The sequence below is a fragment of the Typha latifolia genome, chromosome 1 (assembly GCF_019914945.1).
Source record: "Typha latifolia isolate L0001 chromosome 1, TyphaL0001v2, whole genome shotgun sequence".
Taxonomy (NCBI): Eukaryota; Viridiplantae; Streptophyta; class Magnoliopsida; order Poales; family Typhaceae; genus Typha; species Typha latifolia.
Genome location: NC_133086.1, coordinates 16,158,504 through 16,175,151, shown reverse-complemented (window position 1 = coordinate 16,175,151; position 16,648 = coordinate 16,158,504). Strand labels below are relative to the sequence as shown.

The 16,648-nt window shown below is 36.3% G+C and overlaps 2 protein-coding genes across 6 annotated transcripts; one reads left to right on the top strand and one right to left on the bottom strand.

Annotated features, from left to right (window-relative positions):
- Nucleotides 1-711: 711 nt before the first annotated feature.
- Nucleotides 712-10,891, top strand: LOC140790140 (TOM1-like protein 9). Of its 3 annotated transcripts, none has more exons than XM_073140097.1 (11): nucleotides 714-1,027; nucleotides 3,531-3,609; nucleotides 4,729-4,827; nucleotides 4,924-5,037; nucleotides 5,287-5,447; nucleotides 6,770-6,851; nucleotides 7,288-7,373; nucleotides 7,804-7,989; nucleotides 8,381-8,726; nucleotides 8,814-8,886; nucleotides 9,909-10,891. In XM_073140097.1, the coding sequence occupies exons 1-11, from the start codon at nucleotides 927-929 to the stop codon at nucleotides 10,616-10,618; spliced, it is 2,037 nt and encodes a 678-aa protein (XP_072996198.1). In that variant the 5' UTR covers nucleotides 714-926; the 3' UTR covers nucleotides 10,619-10,891. The 3 variants fall into 3 exon arrangements, with proteins under 3 accessions (XP_072996182.1, XP_072996198.1, XP_072996191.1); XM_073140090.1 differs by having other exon boundaries at nucleotides 8,805-8,886; XM_073140081.1 differs by having other exon boundaries at nucleotides 712-1,027; nucleotides 8,381-8,886.
- A 928-nt stretch (nucleotides 10,892-11,819) lies between these two features.
- Nucleotides 11,820-16,371, bottom strand: LOC140790157 (probable inactive nicotinamidase At3g16190). 3 transcript variants are annotated; one of them, XM_073140118.1, is made up of 6 exons: nucleotides 16,011-16,371; nucleotides 15,835-15,900; nucleotides 15,632-15,745; nucleotides 14,122-14,353; nucleotides 13,386-13,502; nucleotides 11,820-12,140 (listed from the first exon to the last, which is right to left on the bottom strand). In XM_073140118.1, the coding sequence occupies exons 1-6, from the start codon at nucleotides 16,233-16,235 to the stop codon at nucleotides 12,067-12,069; spliced, it is 828 nt and encodes a 275-aa protein (XP_072996219.1). In that variant the 5' UTR covers nucleotides 16,236-16,371; the 3' UTR covers nucleotides 11,820-12,066. The 3 variants fall into 3 exon arrangements, with proteins under 3 accessions (XP_072996219.1, XP_072996210.1, XP_072996227.1); XM_073140109.1 differs by having other exon boundaries at nucleotides 13,382-13,502; nucleotides 16,011-16,355; XM_073140126.1 differs by lacking the exons at nucleotides 11,820-12,140; nucleotides 13,386-13,502 and adding an exon at nucleotides 13,641-13,953 and having other exon boundaries at nucleotides 16,011-16,355.
- Nucleotides 16,372-16,648: the final 277 nt, after the last annotated feature.

Sequence of the window (16,648 nt, the reverse complement as noted above, 5' to 3'; positions counted from 1 at the left end):
TGCCAGATTAGTTCAACATTGTTTTAGGGATAATTGCACTGTTACTATTATATGGTTTTAAATTGTATGAAATCTTCTGTGGACTTTTAAGTATTTAACCCTTATGTGAGCCGGATCAAAGTGTAATTATTTTTTCATATTTACACAAAGAAAGTACTCACCTGCCAAAAGAAAGACACTGTTCAATGTTCATTGTGACTTAATATGTAATGGAAAAATTATTATTTTATCTTTTTGTTAGCGGCAATATTAAATCATTTTAGTCTAGATTTCATAGGGTATTAAATGCCAAATTTGAAAGTACAAAATGCAGTTTCTCTCTTTTTCTTTGATCCCATCATAGCACAAGAGGTAAAGTGCAATTTATGCAAATATCCCCTTGTCAATAATCCCATCATGGAATCATCACCTCATCCTGGTCTACGCTCATTAAATAGCAAAGTCCGAAGTGTTCTCCAATTTCAAATTAACCTCCTTGATATTGGACAACTTATTCATAAATTCTCAAAATTTAACTTATTTAGAGTAATAATAATAATAATAATAATAGCGGATCATGATCTCGTGAAGGATCCGAACCCACCAAGAATATCTGGTAAAATTCCTTTTAACAGCTATGCAAAACTTGCTGCATGCATACGTGTAGGCACCCCATTGGGCCAAAGCCAAAGAAAAATGTCCATAATAACAACCAAAGCGCAAAACAACAAAATATATAAAAATAAGCAAAAGAAAATTATTTCCATTGCCTATGAACAGAAAAGAAGAAAAAAGCGGATTCGATCTCGCACTCGCTTCGCGGATTTGATCTCTCCGCCTGTGCCCCCTTACGGTTTGTGGCATCGATCTCGGAGGAGGCGAGGGGCTTGCGGTCGGATTCGCTTGAATTGGTCGGGATCTAATCGGATCGTCTAGGGCTTGGAGCGATGGCGGGATCGATGGTGGATCGGGCGACGAGCGACATGCTGATCGGGCCTGATTGGGCGATGAACGTCGAGATCTGCGATATCCTCAACCGCGACCCTGGGTAGGCGATCCTCCGATTCGAATTCTATGTTGCTCTACTGTTGTATTGCTTTGTTCTTCAGATTTGTTGCAGTAGGTGATAGATTGATGCACTAGGTTTTCAAATACGTGAGCTTGGGTTGTTGATATGCCACATATAGTCAGATCGAATTGCCCTTAGGAAAATAGAAGAATTGGATACTATTCAAGTAGTTGTTCGAGGAGGAGAAGCAGAAATAGGCAATTTTTAGTGAGTGAAGCTATCTGAAAGGGCAGTTTGCAGCGAAGGGTATGTACAGAATAGAGTGTATGACGGTGGAAGGACTTCTCTTGCTTCCTCTGACCTATGGTTCTAAATCTTGGTCTTAATTTCTCAATTGGTACCTGCCAAAAGTTATATCTTTTTAGCAGTTTCAGCACTTTTGGCCACTTATGCTTGATTTTTGGCATTTTTGGTGTCAGTAAATTTAGATATACAAAACACTAGTCATCTAACGCACTACGTAGTTAGAAAACCTAATATGGTGGTAGCTGCTGCTATTTTGAGAAGCAACATCAGTAGAGGCTGGAAATGTTAGTTATTGCTGGTCCTTGTTGCTGCAAGTACCACTGTTGCCACCAATGTGAGTGACTGCTGCTACCATTGCCATTCTTATTGCTAACGCCATCATAATTGTTTTGGGTAATGTAATGTTAAGCTGCAACTACAGGCTACAGTTGCTACTGGTGCCTTTACCTCTGAGAAGTCATTATCAACCTTAGACCATCGAAAATTTTAGAAGAAAATAAAAGGTGATGGATTGGAAAACATGTTGATCAGGTGACATAAGAGGTATCATCAGTTTTTTCCCTTGATAATGGGGTGTACATATTGATTAGAACACCATTGACACTGACTTATGAGTTAGATTGGCCATCTACAAGTCAATTTGGGTCAAGAGGGGCGATCGTGGGGCATTGATAGGTTTTTGATGGAGGAGGACATCTGTGGACTGTGGTGGTGGAGGGACAACCTGCAATGAGGCTAGGTGGTGGAGGAGGGTGATTTGGTGATGTGTACAAACAATTTTCAAGGTTACTAACAGTGCTATGACAATTTGCAATGGATTAGAGAAGAAGTAGCGCAGGGGGTTTATGTTAAGGTAGGTGTGGTAGGTAGTGATGGATATTTGGCATCATCACTTCTTGGCACTAGAGAGGTAGTATAGGTGGCTTGGCTGGTTGGCAGCTGGTTATCTATGGTGGGGTGAGGAAGTGTTGGGTAGGTTGGCAGAGGGAGCGGTATTGGCATGGTTTTGGTGAAGAGGTGTCGGCAATGAGCTACTACTAAGAAGATAAGCATGGGGTCAAATGTTATTGTTAGAATCCATTTTTGAGTTTATGGGTATCTTCTGAAGCTTGTTACTTTGGTTACCTTGATATCTGATTTATTAAAATCTACTTCTAATCAAACTCTATCAGTACTAATTTATTAGAACCATCTAGCAGAATAACCCCCTAATTATGCTTAAAATATAACTATTAAACCCACAACTGAAGAATAGACAGGAAAATACATAAGAAGGCTTGTTTCACTTCAAAGGAAACTAGGCTAGAATATCAATTGCGTTCTATGGTATATTCGAGTAGCCTGAGTAGTGTCCTAAATTCCTAATATCTATTTAGTAGCTCCACAACACCCCATTGTAACACCGACTGAGAATTGATTGTCGATTGATACTAAGGCATGCTTGTATTGGCATATGATTCGCTGACCTAGGTGCCCCATTTCTTTCTATGCAGCATCAATCACCCAATTCTTGCATCAATATTTTGTTGTTATTTTGTTATTTTGTCATTTTTCAGTTCCCATATCATTGCGTGAAAAACAATAGGAATCACCATAGAGAACACAGTTAACATATCAAGATCTTCTTGACTAGTTGGTCTTGTATTAAATTGATGCTGAATGCATTTGGTGATACTATTTAATTGTTGACCTACAAGGCAGACGAAGCTTAGATTCATGCTAAATCATATGTTACAAGGCAACTTCCAGAAAATGGTCAGAACAATTGGAAGAATGAAAGCCATCAAAGCAATTAAAACTTTCACTTTTCTTGGGGGGAATATCGAGTTTTTCAAATAATAAATTTTATGACTTTTTCTTTGTGGAAAAAGCAATCTTCTGTTTTTTGGGGATCAAGCTGAGTTCTCGGACGTTAGGGTGAAGTAATAAAGGGTAAAAAAAAGAAAACAATGTGGTCTGTGCGCTTTCCTGTGGTTGTTTGGGTTGGTGGATTATAGAGTTTACAAATTATTTTAGTTTCATTGCATATATATTTATTTAATAATTATATCCCTCTTTTAAAAGATTAGAGAAGTCGTTGGCAAATGATAAGTTGCTTTAAACTGCGGATGGCATTCTGTAACTTACCGGTGTTTGGTTACAAACTTACAATATTATTCTTTGTTCGACCATTGAGTTATATTTAGCAGTATCAGTAGCCAAAAGATGTTCATTTGTATTTTCTTTCTGGTATCAGACAAGCAAAAGATGTTGTAAAAGCGCTGAAAAAACGTATTGGGCATAAGAACCCAAAGGTTCAGCTTCTTGCTCTTACAGTAAGTACTTCTCTTTACTTTTTTTTTTTTTACTTCTGTGACATCTATCTCTATCTTTGACTTCATATTGCTGCTTTTAAGTTTGTGAACTTTTTAAAGTCCAATAGTTCAGGTTGTATATTCGATAAAATTATCGCCAATATTTAGCTATTCTGCATCTTCTTTGGGCTTTCCTGATAAATATCGCTTTTATTTTGTCCTCTTTCATATTAGGGTTTGGAGTTTGGACATGTCCAACGAAGATCGCATAGTATACTTATATGAATGAGTTACTTAAGAGGGAAGCAAAGATGAAAACTAGAAAAGATACAATAGTGCTTGATTCAACACAAATTGATGCACTAAATCAAAATGAATGGTGAAATAGAATCCATATGTCTGGCCCCAAATAATTGGGGCTATAGCCTTGACTTTTGGTGTTGTTTTCCGTGGTGGTGTTGTACATATGCCTGCTATTTCTTTTGTCTTTCTCTTTTACAGATATATTAGATTATTAGTATCTGACCATCTTCTTTATCTTTGTAATGCTTAATTTGTAATTTACAAACTTCTTACAGGCAAACCAACTTTTCCAGTCATCACCTTCACTTTCCTTTTGTACATCTGAGGCTCTATTTTCATGTAGATGTATCTTCTCCAAGGGTCCTTTATTTTCCTGAAACTAATAACTATGTAGTTAGAAACAAATGTGGTCATAATTTAACTTCTTTTCTTTTTCTTTATTCTCTTACTTGTAGGTGAGCTTTGACATATAATACAAGGGCTATTAATCTGCTGTAGACATCAGACTTTCTTCTGTAGCAAAGAGATCATATCATTGACATTTTCTGCATGTTTTTTTTTTCCTTTTTTTCCTTTTGAAGACACAAGCATGCAATTACCCTTCATAAGTGATGATAATATAGTTTCCAAATCAACTTACTTTCAATCTATAATGACTTCCTTGAGGTTGTTCCCAGAACTATTGGTAAGAAATAGTTGTTTAAGTTTCCCAGAACTTCAGTAGTATCAAATATCAACAGCTTCTTTTTCTTAGTCCACATTTTGTCTGATGTAGGTTTCTATCTATCAGTTATCATACACTTATCTATTCTCTTATTGTGGTTTATTATATTTTAGCTACTGGAGACGGTGATTAAGAATTGTGGGGATATAGTCCATATGCATGTTGCCGAAAGAGATGTATTACATGAGATGGTGAAAATAGTGAAGAAGAAGGTTCCAGCAATTCTTTTAGTAGTTTTGTATTTATTCTTAATTGCTTTATGGTAAAGATCATGATTACTGACTTTTTATTAATTTTTTATGATGCAGCCCGATTTTCATGTCAAAGAGAAGATACTAATACTTATAGACACATGGCAAGAAGCTTTTGGTGGTCCACGAGCAAGATATCCACAATACTATGCAGCATACCATGAGTTGCTGGTATCTTTCACCTTTTGTTAAATCTTCTGAGATATTTTACGTCTTCTGGATTATGTCATTCTTCATATTCTTCTGTTTTAAAGCAGAGTTATGGTTTGTCATTGTTAAATTATTCAAGTTTTGAATATGTCACTCTCTTGAAGTTGCCTTCTTGTTTAAGTGTTGGAGAACTTCCCATTCATGTTTTTTTATAGTTTTTAATTACCATAGTAGAGAAGTTTGTATTTAAAATGTTATTTCTTGCATCAGCGAGTTGGAGCTGTTTTCCCCGAGAGATCTGAGAGATCTGCACCTATATTTACTCCTCCACAGACGCAGCCTCTAAGAAATTATCCTCCATCCGTTCGCAGTCCAGATTATCAGCAAGAAGTGCCTGAGACATCTACCGGATCTGATTTTCCTGCTTTGAGGTCCATACAAGAACATCTGTTTTCTATTTTATAGTATATGGAAAGTGATTAAGATAATTTTAAATGCAGGGACTAACTGATTATGTCATTTATTTTCCTTCTTTTATCAGTTTCACCACTCATTTTTCTTCCAAGTCACTGTTTTATTGTCAAACAAGGTTTAACTCTTATTCGCGGAGCATATAAATATAAAATTCTATTTAACTATTCCCTTTTACTATCCATCATTGAGCTTGCATTTTAGTATTGTCCTAAAACTTGACGAAGAACAAGTCATTAGATAGACATGGCAATTATGGATTGTTGTGCCCATCGGCACTGGTCGATACATATTGTGCCAATAAATTATCGACACTAACATGGGTGGAATATTTCAATATTCCCTCATGGCTATCAATGCCAACACATGCCACTAGGAATGAGCACATCTTACTTTAAAGTTCAAACAAATCTAATTTGGGGTTTCTTTTTATCTCTTCTGATACATCTTTGCATTGTGGTGCTCGATCTGTATAGATTATACTTCAAATTTTAGAAATAAAAAAGAATTTCAAAATTTCCGACGTTATATGCATCAACTTAGAAGATCCAAAAATCTATTTAAAGCCTTAGAAAGGTTTAAAGCTTATTATTTTTAATATTTCAAGACTATCAAGACTATCTATTGTGCCAATGGCACATTGCCTTAACATGCTACATGCCAGTGATATATCTCGTGCTTAGCCAAGGTCGGCACTCCCAATATCTTCGGCACATGACACTATCATTCATCCTATTTCAGGTTCAACAAAAGTAAGATTTTTTTAGTGGTCGTGTTTATTTAGGAGGGGTTCCAGGATTACTTCAGAGGTGTGGATTTTAACCGCCGGTCGGCCTCTCACTTTTGTTCTTAGGCTAGGTATTTGTTAGTGTTACGACTGATGAGCGAGTCTGATGGAAGCTTTTGAGTGCTTTCTTTTATAAGGGCTTGGAAGAAGAAAATGAAATACGAACGGGCATAGAGACCAGATTAGACACTGTGACATAAAGAAAGCAACTGTTTTGAGGTGCAAGCATAAGTAACAAGGAAGGGGAGGGTCACAGGGAGGGGAAACATAACCCTTGTGAAGTTTCTAGATAAGTAGATGAACAAAATTAAAATAACAAGTCATAGAATTGTTTTTTCATTTTCTTCTTTATCATCACTTGAGTTATTAATGACTTCTTTTTCAAATTTTAGATGCATATACTATTGTCCCCTTTTCTATATGACATTCCATCTCCGACATTGTCATCTGAGTTATTATACTGTTTCTTGAAATTGAAATTCTGTTTACTTTCAGCCTGACAGAAATTCAGAATGCGCGTGGTATCATGGATGTTCTTGCAGAGATGCTGAATGCTTTAGACCCTGGAAACAGAGAGGTGCCATGCATTTCCTTTTACTTCTTTCATTTTTCCAAATATAAGAGCATTTCTATCTGTACCTTAAGGTCACAATAAAAATATAAAACTATTCAAGTCTTGACAATATCTATTTTTCATAAGAATTATGATATAAGGAAATAATTAATTCATTCAATGTTTATTTGAAAATTGAAATGTGACAAACTCCATTTGCTACTAGGTGTTCATTGCTGAAACATAATTGAAGTTCAATGCCTGCAGGTTCTGTTTTTTTTTTTGGATTAAAATGTCTGCAGATTCAATGTTAACATATTTCCTGGCTTATTTGGTTCAATATAGCTTCTATTTGTGCCTAAGTTAGTATGACCATAATATCACAAATGATGAACACTTCACTCGTTTATTATAACCATTAATATCACAAATGATGAGCCCTTTTCATGTTGACTTGCAGGGACTTAGACAAGAAGTGATTGTTGACCTTGTTGATCAATGTCGCACATATAAACAAAGAGTGGTACAGCTTGTAAACACTACTTCGTGAGTTCTCTTGGCCTTTTCCTCTTTTAATTTCATACTTTAGAGAGGAGTAGATCAAATGTTGGAAGATTTGTTACCACAATGGTTCCTAAGACATTTGAACCTCATTTACATTATTTTCAATGAATTTCTCTATGCTATTAATGTTAAGCTTATGGCTTTGTGATAAGCATATGGCAACTTTGTGCGTGCGCGCGCGTCATGTGTGTGTGTGTGTGTGCGTGTGCGTGTGCATGTGCACATGCGCGTTCGCATGTGTAAATGCACATATTACGAAGAAGACAGCTTTTAGTGATGCAACAACATTCTGTTCTGTATAAATGCAATATTACTTTTCTGTAATGCATAAATATGTTTATATTATGGCAAAGAGAGTTACATTTGTTCTATACAGAGTGGCTTATTATATCTATTTTGGCTTTTTCCACAGAGATGAAGATTTGCTGTCCCAAGGTCTTGCTTTGAATGATGATTTGCAGCGTGTATTAGCAAAACATGATGCTATTGCTGCAGGAGTTGCAGTTAGGGTGGAGAAACCGAAGTCTCTTCAGGCACTTGTAGATATTGATGATTCTGCAGCTGCAAATAAGGACACAAGCAAAGATCCAGAAAGAAGGTTGTGCATTTTCTGTTAGTTGGTTTTAACTAGAACTGCAGTATCCCAGCAGGATGCTTCTGTTTTCCTTTCTGGCTGGCGTTCTGCTAAAGAAAATGATATAATTCATTTGTCAACCTGCTAAGTGCTCATTCAGCACAGATGATAGATTATATACCTCTTTGGTCAGGCATACGTAAACAAATTGTTTGAATTATGGCAATCTCCTAGTGATTTTACACTGACTAGATTGAATTTTCCTAATGCTTTTTCTTGAATGGTTATGTTAATTTAGCTTTCAGATGTCATTAGTTAAATATCAAGAAACTTGAGAAGATCCAGTGTTTTTTGTTATTTCTACTCTCAATTTTGGTAACTAATATATTCTCCCTATTCTGCATGTTATGTGTAGGTCTGGTGGGAGTGCAGGCACAAGCAACCCGTCTCCTTTTGAGCAATTATCACTACCTGCGCCTCCAGTATCAAATGTTTCTGTGACCCCTTCAGCAAAAGTTGATCCAAATATGGATCTTCTTAGTGGCTTGGATTTCAATACACCTGCAACTGAAAATTCTTTGGCCCTTGTTCCTGTCAGTGATCTGCTGGCCAATTCTGCTTCTGATCAGAACATCTTAGCTCTTGCAGACATGTTTCCCCAAAACAATGCTAGCAATAACAATAGCAACCCTGCCAACTCTTTTGATTTAAATTCTTCTTTGCCAGCATCACAGACATATTCAGCTCCATCACAGCTTCAGGTGCAGTCCCAACAGCCACAACAGCCTGAGCTTCATTCTAGTGGAGGCATTTCTAATTCAATGACAGCTTATGGCCAGGGACTGCAGTCAAACCATGCGACTTCTGCATGGAATGGACAACTTAATCAAGGCATGGACCAGCAGCAGACACTAAATTATGGTATGAAAGCCTTATCATTCTCTTCTATCTGAAAATTTTCTCCCATGTCTATACGGAGACAGGACACAGTAAGTGCAGTATGTATTGAGGTAAAAAGGAGTTGCCCGAAAATATTTGAAGACCTATAATAATTCTAGTTGTTTGCTTTCAAAAGCATTTCCTGATAAACCTTGATTTTTTTTTTGTTAAGGTTTTTGTTGAGATAAAAAAGAGTTGTCTGAGAATGCTTAAACCATGGTTCGCTGTATCGGCCAATCCCGATACAGATTGGCCGATCCGGATCAGGATCAATTGAACCCGATCCCGATTTAGGCCCAATCCGAACTCTTTCACTCTTTCTTCTCACTCTCTCTTACTCTTTTTCTTTCTTTTACTCTTTTTTTTTCTCCTTCAATATAATCATTGTTTCTCTTACGGAGAGATCTAGCTCCGGTGAACTCCGACGAACTCTGGTGAACTCCGACAAACTCCGGTATATAATTTTTTTATTTCTCTATTTTTTTCATTTCTTCCACTCTCTCCCTTTTTTCTTCTTTCTTCTTCTTTCTTTTTTCTTTTCTTCTTTTTCTTTTTCTTCTTTACTGCATCATGGTTTTTTTTTGTTTGATTTTCTTCTACTCACGCTCTTTCTAATCTCTTCTTTTTTTCGATTTTTATTGCACCATCGTTTTTCTTTTTTCTTTTCTTATTTTTGGTAAGCTATTTTCTAAATTTTTAGAAGTTTTCCTGTATTTTTAAATAATATTTAAAATTTTATGTAATTAAAAAGTTTGATCCGATTCAGGCGACCGATATGGCCGATATGGCCAATTCGGCCGATACGTATCGTTTTTTTTAAAGGCCGATTCTGATTCTGATCCCGATTTTCCGAACCTTGGCTTAAACTTTAAAGAGCTGTAAGAATTCTAGTTGTTTGCTTCCAAAACTGTTTCCTGATGAACCTTGACATTTTTCTTAGATTTGCATTTTCTTTTTTTATTTCACTAGAAGAAAATGTGATGGTCGTATAATGAACTTGTCAGATGATCAAAGTGGAGCCCTTCCTCCACCACCATGGGAAACTCAACAAGTAGAGACTAATCAAGTGCAAACTGCCCAACTTGGAGCTGTGCAACCCATGACAGTGCCAACTGGTCAGATGGGTGGCACTCAGCCACAAGCGATGCAAATTGGCCAAATTGGAGGTTTGCAACCCCAAGCAGTTCAGGGCTTCCAGATGGGAGGTATGCATGCACAACCATCACAGCTGGTGGGCATGCAACTTCAACCAGGTCTAGGCGGCCAGTATGGCGCTCCGCAACCTCAACCGATGCAGAATGCCCAATTTGTTGGTATGTATTCTTCGGAGATGCAAGCCGGCCAGCCAGTCAGTTTCTATCCTCAACAAATGCTTGGAGGACAATACGGAGGTATGCATCAACAAGCGATGTATGGTAATCAACAGATGGCCTATGGGTACATGCAGCAGCAAGAAGCTCAGTTCTACAATCAGAGGAGACCCATGCATCCATATGCTAGTCCAAATGATCTCTCTAACAGAATGTATGGACTCTCCATGCAAGGCAATAACTCGTACACTGGCATGAATTCCTCCTACCAGACTCCTATGTCTTCATCCCTGCAGCAGGCAAACAAACCCTCAAAGCCAGAGGATAAGCTGTTCGGTGATCTCGTTAGTATTGCCAAAACAAAACAGAATAAACCTACAGCAGATAAAGTTGGGAGCTTGTAAAGTCAGTGAGTTTGAGCCTCTTTTGTCTAATTTTTTCTTAGTTTGCTCTTCCTACTGTTGCATTTTCATATTTAATACCTTCCCTGTTCTTATTGGTATTTCGTCTGTTGATTTCAATCATGTAGATTCCACTTGAGAAGATAAACTGGAAGGTGGTTGGTTAGAGCTTTTTAGAAACTCTCTTGTGCTGCACTTTTTTGAAATACTGCAGCTCTATTCATTGCTTCACATATTTATTACCTCTGGTTCCTTATACCAGAGTTTGTGGATTCACCCTGTTTCTTGCTTGTATGCATATGATGTGATTTGGATAAAAAAATGAACGGCTTGTTAACTTGCTTGATTAATCATTTCTGGCTCTGCTGCGCTACTCCAGATGCATCAAATTTAACGTAAAGATTTGTGTGTTTCTGAAAACTCTACTATTCTACTAGTATGGCTAAGCTTGTACATGTCAATGGATATATATTTATATATGTAGGTTTAAGGCCAACAGCATATAATAATACTAGGGTCAGAGATTACGGTCATACCTGCCAATTAATTAACTCATAAAATTGCTGAGAGTTTTGAACTCCCAATCTTCCAATGGTGATCCGAGTGCCTGAAGAGCATTATTCTGAGATTTCATTGTTCTTGTTGAAGCTTGAATCAATTGCTCAAGGATCAAATTTAGCCAAGCAATTGCAGGGAAGACCGCAGCTATCCATGAATCCAAAGGGAGGTCAAAAGCCTAACTCATTTTTCTATCGTTACAGAAGGGGTTGTTTTTGTATAAGAGCGAGGTAGTCACTATCAGATAATCGGTTAATCCAAAAACTCAATACTGTTAGATAACGAAGCAATAGTATTGACGTGCAAGAATAAATAAGGTTAAACCAGGTTAGAACTCAAGATCTCTAAAAAAATTATGTTCTATACTATGTTAGATAACTAATTGATCCAAATATTAAGTATTAGATATCAGATTAACACATCATATTTTTTAACATTCACAACTATATTAATAAGGTATGAAGAGAATTCCAACACAAGTAAGTCATCAGCTTTTAAAGCAATTCAATCGTCAAGATCTCTAAACCTGTGCAGGATGCCCAGTGAAAGTGCAAGTCGTGAAATGGACAGAAATGCAGCAGATATATATATATAACGTGAATGGAAACCAGCTTAACACATCATTAACATTTTTGAGGTGGCATAATTACCTTTTAATTGTCGCTCATTGAAATCCGAGCATTTTTATTATTTTAACTATACCATGGATAATAGTGTTGAAGTAATCCCCTCTTTTTTGAGGAAAATTGTGGCTATGCTCATGTACAACAAAAGATAATTGAAAAATATTTAAGGTTTCTTTTACAACTCTCGCTCCTATTTTCAGGTAAATATTGCAAACAAACTAATCGCTGACAGCTTCCAACTGATGAAAGTAAACACAAATTAGCTATTCAAGTATCTAAGCTGCACCATTCTTGCAGTGTTGGAGTTGCCACTCCTATGTTTTTCATGTCTGTGAGGTTTGCTGTTTCAGATGAAGAAGAAATGGGATTTAGTATGGTTTTGTATGAATTACAGCAGTAAGTAAAACTCTACTATTTAATTAAATTTAAAACACCTAAATAATGCCATAGACTATTATCAGTACAAGAAGGAAAATTTGTATTTAACACCCTAGCTTTTGGACTTGCAATGTTTCACACCCTACTAATTGCTCGTATCAAAACAACCCCTCTGTTTTGATTTAATGTCCAAAGACTTCAAATAACATCCTTCCTGTCTACTAGAAATATTTTTAACTACCAGATGAATATAACTTAATCAAAGTTGAGAAATGTTGATTATGCCCCTTCTTTTTGTGATCACCCCAATTTGATAGCTATATACACACCTGATAGCTTGATTATCCAACATGAAGGCCTAAACCTACTTTTATCCTCTTAAACAGCAATAGATGTGGTTAGGTAACTACTGATTAAAGGCTATTTCAAGTAGTTTGACATTTTAGTTTAAAACTAGATGGAATACTCTCTTTTTATTACCCCATCATCTTGAGCCGCTGGTTACATTTTAGCTTAGGGTACAATTTGGACATTAAGATCAAAACAGAGGGAGCATTTGGAAACGAGAAAAATGTAAAATGTGATAGTCTAAAAGAGCAAGGTGCTAAATGCAAGTTTTCCATATTAACAAACTTGTAATAATGAATAAATAGCCCCTCCAACAGAGTTCTCCACCAAATACTAACTCCTCAGTCCTCATTAACTAAAACCAATTATTTAATTTGATAAAAGCAAAATTCCAATTAAATTTAAAAAAAACAATATCTTTTATTCTTCTATTGATATTGATTCAAAACATCGCAGTGAAAATCAGAAATAGTCATGTGGTGATCCAGAGACTGAACAAATCATTAAAAGATCTTTCCTTCAACTTTTGGCAGTATTTCATTCAATCTTCTCCATGTGTTTCATTTCTATTCCTGATCCTTATACTAATATAGATTTTATGTTGTTATTGTTTTTCCTAGACAAACTTTTGTAGATAAAGCATATGGATTTCACATGAGCGGTCAAATATGCCGTGTGTTATTTATGCTCATTATGAAGAAATTGGCTACTGATCATAATTATAATTCGAAAAAGTTAATCTTCCAGCTCTTGTTGGCCAACCAAAAACAATAAGTCACCATATATAATGTGCACAAGGTGATAAGATGAAATCATCAAAAAGGCATAAAACTTCAGGATAGTAATCAAACATTACCCACCGAGATGAATTTCGAGCGAAGCAGCAGCTGTTGCATCAGAAATAACAGTAATATGTTGGTAATCCAGTGACACTGCATCAAAGACAGTTTGCCTAATACAATTTGGCGTTTGAATTCCTAGACAGTGAAAAACATTCATTAGTCAGATTTTAAATGTTTTGGTCCCTTATTTGAGCAACGCAAGTACTATTTGCAATGCTCATTACAGATGAGTAGGAAAAAAGAACAATTGAAGCATATCCTAACCAGAAGCAACTAGTCTAACTCTCGTTTATGCATATCTATCAGAATTAGCAGTTAATCTAATCTTATCCTCAGTCCTTCACATTCAGGGTTAGAATTGACATTGCAAAGATGCAAGCAAAATTTGTCAATATCATCAGCAAAGGTTATTACAGACTGCTTCGAAGAATGGTAATAAAGAAATAAATGAATTTACTATGCAATGGAAATAAAAAATGGACAGTAGCTAGGAGGATTTTATCAAGAAAGAAGATAGGTTCTTTTAGTGTCATTTCACAATAATGTGGATCCCCGTCCCCCTCTCTCCATTCCTTACATTTGTTTCCTGCAGGAAGCACCCAATAGCACATAATACAGCAACTTTTCCTTGCCATAAATTTAATTCATTAAGAGTTTAAGACTGCTGTTGTATCCATGAATTTAAAGCAAAACAAAGCAAAGGTGCACACTGAAGCAAGAACGAGTCTATTTAACATACTTCTTAACTACTTACCTGCAACAACCAATTTGTTGATTCCACAGTTCTGAAGAAGTAAACCAAGGTGTGTTGCAAAGAATGCACTAAAGCGAGTCTTCACCAACTTATAGTCTCTTTCTTCAATCAAGAGTCCGTCAACGAGTTCTGCACCTTTGGATGCCTTTACTGCAGCTCCTTTACCATCAGTATAAAAATGCCTACGGAATTGCTCAACATCTCTTCCCAAATGGTCGTGTTCACGGACAACCTACATTTATGTTCTTTAACAAATACTACTAATTATCATGATAATAAAACAAGAAAAAAAGAAGAATAGAGAGAAGTTCAATACAAAACTATAATACTGCACCTATACTATCAAAACATATTCTTAAAACACAAGGTTCCATTTGTCTTGAAGATTGGTACCCCCGGTTAATCTTTTCTCAAACATATCTTAAAGTTGAAAATAAAGAAAATATATTCCAACAACCTGGTGAGGTTCTTCAGAAGACCTATATAGCATTTAACACTTATCTTTAGTAGGCATCTCATGCAAGAAACCCATTAATTACACAGTCCAAATCTGAGGCTATTATTAAATAATAGCATAAAACTGCTCAAATAGAAGTATGATGAACACAGTAACAATTTATATATGATAAGAGATGCACAAATGAATCTTTAGACAACGTTTTGCTTGTATATGACAGGTGAAAGCATTTAATGAGCTTTTGTTGCATAACTGATAAAGATCCAAATCAAATGAGCGAGCATGCATGGACTGAAACATTCAAGTCCTTTTAAGGAACTTAGGTACGGAGGGAATCTATTCCCATCCTTTTCTGATATTTGTGTCAGAAAGTTACATATTATCCTAAACTCTTAAATATTAGAACTTCTAATCTTGAAATCCAAGAGGATGCAAGATTTAGAAGGGCAAATGATTTTGTTACGCTCAAGATTTTGATTCCAATCTTATGAATTTAATATATTAGACATCAAATACATGAAAGGTGGTCACAAACCACATATTATGTGCAGCATATGTTCTTATATGTTTACCATTTTTACGTCTAAATTCTAAAACAATAAACTAGTGGACAGCTAAATGATGAACTAAATGAAAAGGGCTAATACTTCCAATTTTTTTTCCTTCAAATCAAATAATTGAGCTCGTCTATAGAAGATCCCACTAAGGTGCAACATGAAAAGTAGCAGTTTCACTCCATGAGATGGATATCACTCTGGTCTAGCTAGGCCTTTTTTATTCTTCTATAAGAACTGCAGTCTAGGTAGCTTCCACTGCAGAAGCAGGTAGCCTTTTTCTATCGTGGACCAACTGTCACTCTATCATCACTAACAAATTCCTAGATTATCTAACATCTCTGTAACTGGAAAATGTAATGCACTCATACTAGCTACAAATTCTATGGCCAAAATGAGTAACATTGCAAAGCCTAAGCATTACACCTTAATAAATAAGATATCAATATTAACCACATCATGCCATTAGAGCATAAACTCAAAAGCGATTGCAACAGACCCATATCACAAGAATGCCACGTTCTCTCGCTACTTGAACGGCGCGGATGACGGATGGAACAATTGCATCACCACCAGCCACACAAAGCGGGCTTTCTGGCAAGATATAATCATTCTGAAAAATGAACAACGTACCAAATCAAGACATACATTTTAAAACCATAAGAAAAGGCAACTCGAAAGGCTTCGGTTCGTTTCAGATACCTGCATGTCAATGACGAGCATCGCTGTCTCACTCCACTTTGCTACGCCCATGACATCTCTAGAAATCTACAAAAAGAAAAAGAAAGAACAAAAAGACAACTTTATAATATATGGCATCTTCTTCGCAAATTTATGCATGTATAATCTTAAATCAAATAAAGGAATCTCAAACATACCTCGGAGGCTTGGATTTTAGTGATGGTCCTGCCGAGATCTCCGCGGGCTAGGGGATTTGATAGTCCTGTTCGATTTTGATGAGGATGGTGTGGAAGTGCGGAGAATCGGGGTAGGTTCGCCGACATTGGGCATGTGGGCCTTCGCGTAATCGAAGTACGGTTGGGATTCCGGAAGGGGAGGAGGGATTTGGTGGAGGGGAAGGGGAAGGGAATGATTAAAACCATCGGTTGCTGTCGAAAAACTCGACAAAAAAAAAAGTGTCTGGAATCGAGTGAATTCGTATGCTCTTTTGGGAACGAAGTGTAGCTGCTCTCGAGTTTGACTGGTTGACTCTGCGGTTAAAGAATGCGTGAAGGGAATACGAGGACGTTTGGGTCATATAAAATTATAAATAGCCAGACGGGGATTTTCAATATATATATATATATATATATATATATATATTTGATTTTCGATTTTACCACTTAGAACTTTTAATTTTTATTTTAAATTTGCCTTTCTGTTAATTGAATACCTTAACGAGGCATTCTAAGATTAGTGAGGGAAATATTATGGTACATTTTTATATTTTTTTATTATCTTTTTCTTCGTTTCAACTTCCGAGTAGTAAGGATTTAAAAGATAAAGCCTCCCCTAA